At 43.3% G+C, this 6896-nt stretch overlaps 1 protein-coding gene across 5 annotated transcripts in view; it reads right to left on the minus strand.

Moving 5' to 3' along the window:
- The window catches only part of KCNH1 (potassium voltage-gated channel subfamily H member 1), a 487752-nt gene extending 481971 nt beyond the window's left edge, over positions 1–5781 (minus strand). For 2 of the 5 annotated variants that reach the window (XR_004538934.1, XR_004538933.1), the window contains exon 1: positions 5213–5772. Coding sequence is in view for 2 of the 5 variants with exons in the window: in XM_033939452.1 (XP_033795343.1) it covers positions 5213–5291 (79 nt within the window). In the remaining 3 variants the exon portion in view is untranslated. Of the gene's footprint in view, positions 1–5212 lie in introns of all 5 variants that reach the window. The other 3 variants (XM_033939452.1, XM_033939451.1, XM_033939450.1) reach the window with 3 other exon arrangements.
- Between the last annotated feature and the right edge of the window lie 1115 nt (positions 5782–6896).

Consider the following 6896-nt stretch of genomic DNA (forward strand, 5'->3'; position numbering starts at 1 on the left):
AAGAGAGGGAAACGTGGACCGCATCAGGACCCTTCAGACCCTTTGAGATAAGTTACCTGTTTTTGAATCTTTGTGAAAAGTGGATAACACACTCATGAATACTTCGGTTAGACATTTATTATTTTTGATCATTTAATTTTAGGAGAACTCAGAAATATAAACTTGCAAGTTTCAAGTTTCAAGTTTATTCAATTTTTGATGAATCGCCTATTACAAATTCTAGGCGATGTACATATTACAATTTAGATAGAAGAAACTAACATAATAAATTCAAATTTCAAATTTAAAACAATACATACATGAGTTTGAGGAATAGGGATAAAAGTTACAATATTAGGGTTTAGTTAAAAAGGGAAAAAACAATAGGAAGGGAGTTATAAAACCAAAGCACCATGTAAGAAATAAATTTTAAATTAGTTGAAAAAAAACTGATTCTAAAAATCATAGGCATCTTTAAATAAATAGGTCTTTAAAAGTGTTTTAAATTTTACAATATCTGGTTCCGATCGAATATACTGAGGCAGAGTATTCCACCATTGAGGGCCCATAACTGTGAAAATATCTAATCTTCTGGTCCCAATAATCTTTAATGATGGTACCGAAAGGAGATTTTGTTCAGAAGATCGCAGGGAGCGTTTTGGTTTATAAGGAATCAGTAATTTGGAAATGAACTGTGGTTCATTAGATGCTAATGTCTTAAAAATAAGAAACAATATTTGCCTTTTCTACTGTTAAGGGAATCAAAACTATGGGCAACTTTTGTCAATCTTTTATTTTTTTTTGTTTGCAAAAATTTGGAATGAACTCCCTTCAGAAGTTAGACTACTTTCTTACTTATCAATCTTTCGGAAAGTGTTGAAAACCTATCTATTTCAGAAATTTCTGATTCATTCCTCTACATTAAACTAATGATTATAGAGGTATGAGGTCTTATCTAACATCTTTCCATGTTCTATGAATATTTTTGTTAACCGAGGCGAGCCCTATTGGAGGGATGAATCGGTATATAAAACCAAGGATTGGATTGGAGTATTACACATATGCGGTAATTGGAAGGTGAGTCCTTCAACCAGGATATGTCCCTAGGAGGGCTCCGTGTCTCTGAGCATATGTTATAACACCGTTATAAGATTAATATTACACCTTTTCTAGTGGTTTTGGAACACGGGATTGTTTATGCATATTTTCATTTTTTCATGAAGGCCATTTTCTACAGCAGTCTGCCACTGAACTTTATGCAATGCATGAGACCATGGGAAGTATACACAGAAAATAACATTAACCAGAGTTTGAGCAGTTTTAAAATACTATATTTCCCAGATGTTTTCGGAATAGCCACTCTAGCAGTTTGCTTCCATCATTTTTAGCTAAATTTTTTTACTTTTTATTTAGTACAGAAGGTCTATGGAGCTCTGTGCATTTCCAGTCCCAACGTTACATAACGTTGTAGCCTGCTAGGAATAGTTCCGACATTCATGCAGTTCTCCGCATGTGAAGGTTGTCCTTCCCTGCTCTAAAGTCATCTACAGTAGGGCCCTGATTCTACAAATGGTGCCTAATTCATAGACGCCTTTAGGCGTGATTGTCAATCATCCACTAGGCACCGTTTATAGGATTGTGTCTAGCGCAGGGGTCTCAAAGTCCCTCCTTGAGGGCCGTAATCCAGTCGGTTTTTCAGGATTTCCCCAATGAATATGCATGAGATCTATGTGCATGCTCTGCTTTCAATGCATATTCATTGGGGAAATCCTGAAAACCCGACTGGATTGCGGCCCTCAAGGAGGGACTTTGAGATCCCTGGTCTAGCAGCACCTAAGCATTCTTACGAATCTTTAGGTATTCTGCCATTTAGGCTAAGGCTGTCATGCCATATATAAGTACACCTATGTCAAAACAAGCCTAAAATCTGCTCCGAATTCACCCTAACCACACAAAGTTAGGCGACTTACCAGCTAATTAATTTTTTTAATCTTTTTTAATTTTTTTTTTTTTCGATGGTGCTTTCAATGGTGCCAGTTAAGCCAATTAAGAAAATTAAGTTAGGTCAGGGCCTAGGTGTGCATGCTTCCATTAATAAAATGGAAGCAACATACATGTTCCTGCAGCCTGTTGTAAATTACCTTTGAATTGCTATACTGTAAATATACTTATCTTTAAATCTTTCATCACTACTGTAGTTATATAAAGGATGGTACATAATACTAGTGTATAAGAGATTATTCCTATAGTTTATACTTAAGATATCCAACAGTCTTGGCAATAAGGGATGATGTTATATATGCAGGGGGGCAGAAATTTGGGAGGGGGCCCCAAAACACCCCGGTAGGCTGCATCTTCTTCAGCTTTGAGCAGGCTTACTGCCCCCTGTGGCAATTTCTCTGTTTGCATGCCTCCAACGCCAGCCCTGTCAGCAGTCAAGTTGCTTGGTCATAAGCCAGGATTCACTAACCTGCCCGATCGGGCCCGATCCGGGCAGGTCCGACGAATTCTGCAAATTCTAACATGCAGATGAGGGTGATCCCTGTGCATGTAGATGGTCTGAGCGTGTGCGGGACCTCTGGGCCGTCGGAGTTTTTTTTTTTTGGGGGGGGGGGGGGTTTCTTGTTCTATTTTTCTAACACTGAGCGCAACCAGGGAACCTAAGTGCTGCCTGCCCCGAACATGCCTAACTTCCAGCCCTGAACCCGAACACCCTACCTGCCCCGACTCTCCCACCCTTCCCCGCACTGCAAGCCCGTGGCTTTAACCCGCAGGCTTAAGCGGGTTAAAACCACGGCTCCCAAAAGTTCCTCAATCGCCTATTAAAAAAATAATAGGCGATCGAGGAACTTTTGGGAGCCTGTGGTTTTAACCCGCTTAAGCCCGCGAGTTAAAACCACGGGCATGCAGTGCGGGAAGGGTGGGAGAGTCGGGACTGCAGGATAGGGGCTGAAAGGGCAGAAAGCAGGGCGGCAGAAGGCAGGGCAGCCGGAAAGGGCTTCAGCAACTGGTCCTCAGCAGTCACTTTTTTTTGATCGGCCATCCCAGTTGGTGTTGCAGGGTTTTCTTTAGTGAATCACGTCCCTGCCTATTTTGCATGCCGTTGCATGCGCGGATCAGAGGATGGTCGGAAGAGAGGTAAGTGACTCGGGCCGGGGTCGCTAAGGGGTAGCAAACCAATTGGTACACGATCGGTTTGCTCAGTGAATTTGGGCCATAGTGTTCATCCAAATGGAAGAACAAGACACCACTTTCAGATAGGAATAGACTAGGCAACTCCAGTCCCTAGAACCCCACACAGACCCAGCTTTTAAGAGAACCAAAATGCACTAATTAGCTGAGATTTAAGCCAAACGTATGCAGATATAGCTGATGAAAATTCCGTGTGAATATCCTGAAAACCAGACATAGCATTCAGTGGCAAAAGCAGTCAGCTAATAGTCAGTCTGAAATATCTGCTTCTTTTGATACAATTATTTATGAATCTAGCAAAATCTTCACAGGATTTTTAAATAATTAATACCAAGAAACGTTGAGTATCATTAGAAGATAGATTGTTTGCATACTTATTTCTAATTACATGAATAAGGCAAAGGAAATTGCTCCTTGATTTAAACACTGTTAGAGCTGGCGCATAGAAAATATAAACCATCTATAATTCTGCCTTTATTATTCCATTTGCCCAAGAGTAAATACGTAGGATATTCCAGCAACAGCTTCACTGTTTGGAAATAATATTTTCCAAATCTGTAGAAACATCCGCAATGTTTTTTCATATATAACACTGATAGAATTTGACGATCACTTTTTAACAGTAGGTTAAAATGGTAAAAAAAGCAGCAAATCAAACTTGTATCCCTATAAACCTACACACATTGATATTATGAAACTCATGGTGCACAGCTAGCAAAACTTAGGGCTGCTTTTATCAACCCCCGCTAGCGGGGTTAGCGCGTCGGACATTTCATCACGGGCTAACCCCCGCGGCCGGCTAACAAAAACTAACGCCTGCTCAATGCAGGCGGTTTAACGCTTGGTATTACGTGCGTTAAACCCCCCCTACCGCAGCTTGATAAATGGAGCCCTTAGTCTCTGTCTCTTTATGCAGATGTAAATTGAGTACAGTACATAGAAATGTACCAGGCTCTGCACTCAAGGTTAGCCCAAAAAAGAGCAGTTAGTACTTTCACGGGATTTCTTTCACCATATGCGTTTGAAGATTGCCAATAGGCAAATAAAAACATCCCCAACGTGTCACAGCTCTTCTGTGTTTTACACAGTTGGAAAAGCAGAATTGTTTCTTCTCAAGTTCTTTTTGTTATGCAGACACAAATAAGAAGCAACCACCCATACTGAGTCCAGGGCTGTTCAGCTATTCTAGGAGCATCAGCCACAGCTGTCTGTCATAAGAATGCAAAAAAAAAACAAAAAAAAAACAACAAAAAACCCCAAACCCAACTATTCCAAGCACCTTCATCTGCTGGACAGGAGGAATTGGGACTGAGGGGGGAGGGGAGGAGTCCCCATTTTCTGGCCCCAATGAGCCGGGCTGGAGGAGGAAGCGAGGCAGAAGTGAAAGGCCGGCAGGAGCTGGTGGGGAGCTACCGGCGGACGCCGCTCCTTATCCTGGACGGAGGAAGACTGCAGGCTGCAGTTACCAATAGCTGCAGCTGCCGCGCCGTCAGGACGGGAGGGGGAGGGAAGAGTGCCACGCTGCAGGCATAGGGATCTCGCGTTCGTGGCTGCTGTCCCGGCAGGTAGAGACCCAACTTGGGAAAGGGGATCAGCTGGGCAGGTTCACCATCCGGAAACGTTCTCAAGAGAGAATGTACAAACGCTGCGTCCACGGGAAGAAGGCTCGAGCCTTTGTAATGCTGCACATTCTTAGATATATAGATATAGATTTTAAAAAAAGATACAGAAGAGCTACTTTTCCTCCAAAAGAAATGATAATAAAAATGCTGCAAAACGTATCACCTCCGACTACTTTTGACAGTACATCTACCATTTTTATAAAACGGACTTCTTAGAACTTAAAAGCATAAATTCCGCTAGAAATCCTCTGACATGTAAATTACAATGTGGTTTAAAAAAAAAAAAAAAGAAAGAAAAAAACACCCCTCCTCCGCTGCATTATTTCACACAACTTGCTTTTTAAGAACATATCAACCCACATTTTCTGCTTTAAACGGGTAAAAAAAAAAATGAATCAATCAATGTGTCATTGCCTTACCATTAGATCTCCGGACAATGTTTTCCAAGAACGTATTCTGCGGGGCGACGAGCCCCCTCCTTCCCCCGGCCATGGTCATTTTCCCGCAGTCCAGAGCGGAGGCCGGTCAGGGCTGGGTGCGAGGTGCCGCTCGCCTTGCCGCCCGGGCTGCGCTCCTCATGGTTCCGGCTCCTGCAGCAGCAGCGGCGGCGGCAGCCCCGGCTGCTTTTTGCCAGGCGTCCCCGCCGCCTCTTCTTGCCTAAGTGTCGGGCCAGCGCCCCCTACCGGACGCGGACCGGCTCGCTCTTCAGCCCCGCTGCCCTTGGAGAAGAACTCGACCAACGTGGGCCAAGCGAGGAGTAGCAGCTGCGGCGAACGCGGATTGTTCTCTGTGGGTCTGCTCGAGAGCGCCATCTTCTGGAGGAGAACTTCTCGAACTTTGGGAAACTGGGAGAAAATCAGGAAGACCCAGTGGAAACAATGATAATGTCCTCTTGGAACTGGGTATGTTTTAATAGCTATGCTATGTAATTATTGCAAAAGCTTCTAACTTACCCAGTTTCAATAGAATTATAATAGGCCAGTTCTAGATTTCCGGCAGTCTGCTGGCTAGGCAGAAAAAACGAGCAGACGACAAAAGTTTATGCGCTCGACTCTCTTAAGGGACAATTATGTTTAAAAAAGGGATTCTCTAAGGCAGTGATTCCCAACCCTGTCCTGGAGGAACACCAGGCCAATCGGGTTTTCAGGCTAGCCCTAATGAATATGCATGAAGCAAATTTGCATGCCTATCACTTCCATCATATGCAAATCTCTCTCATGCATATTCATTAGGGCTAGCCTGAAAACCCGATTGGCCTGGTGTTCCTCCAGGACAGGGTTGGGAATCACTGGTCTAAGGCAGGGGTAGGGAACTCTGGTCCTTGAGAGCTGTATTCCAGTCGGGTTTTCAGGATTTCCCCAATGAATATGCATTGAAAGCAGTGCATGCAAATAGATCTCATGCATATTCATTGGGGAAATCCTGAAAACCCGACTGGAATACGGCTCTGTAGGACCGGAGTTCCCTACCCCTGCTCTAAGGGGTAAATATGGTTTTAAAAGAACCACTTGAACCCAGTCTGGTGAAAATATCTCCCTCCCTCCCTCTCAAACATAGTCTGTTGCTACTGAGATCATCTTCTGGACCTTTGTCATCTGATTTCTGTCTGCTCTAGTTTGTTTTTCTGCCTATCTGGCCCTTGCACACCTGCCTGTCTGCTTTTTCAGCCTGCCAGTTAGAGCAGAGGGTTGAAACCAAGAAAGACTAGGCTTCCAATCCAACTAACACTCCTTATAACCTTGGGCTACTTTCTTAACCCTCCATTGCCCTCAAGTACAAATTTTAGATTATAAGCTTTTTCTGGACAGGGAAATACCCACTAAACCTGCAAGTAACTCACCTTGAACTACCACTAGAAAGGTGTGACCTAAATTTAAAAATAAAATGGCACATGCGGTGTTGATTTTAATAAGTAGCTTCGGACCAACAGCTTAGTGGTTAGTGCAGTGGGTTCAATTCCCACTGCAGCTGTTTGTGACTCTGGGCGATTCATTTTAACCCTCCACTACCTCAAGTGCAAAATAAGAACTGTCTTGATTGTAGCCACGGAAAGGTGGTATATCAAGTCCCATCCCTTTATATATTCAAAGCAAGCCTAGCTTA

Source organism: Geotrypetes seraphini, chromosome 3, assembly GCF_902459505.1.
Source record: "Geotrypetes seraphini chromosome 3, aGeoSer1.1, whole genome shotgun sequence".
NCBI lineage: Eukaryota > Metazoa > Chordata > Amphibia > Gymnophiona > Dermophiidae > Geotrypetes > Geotrypetes seraphini.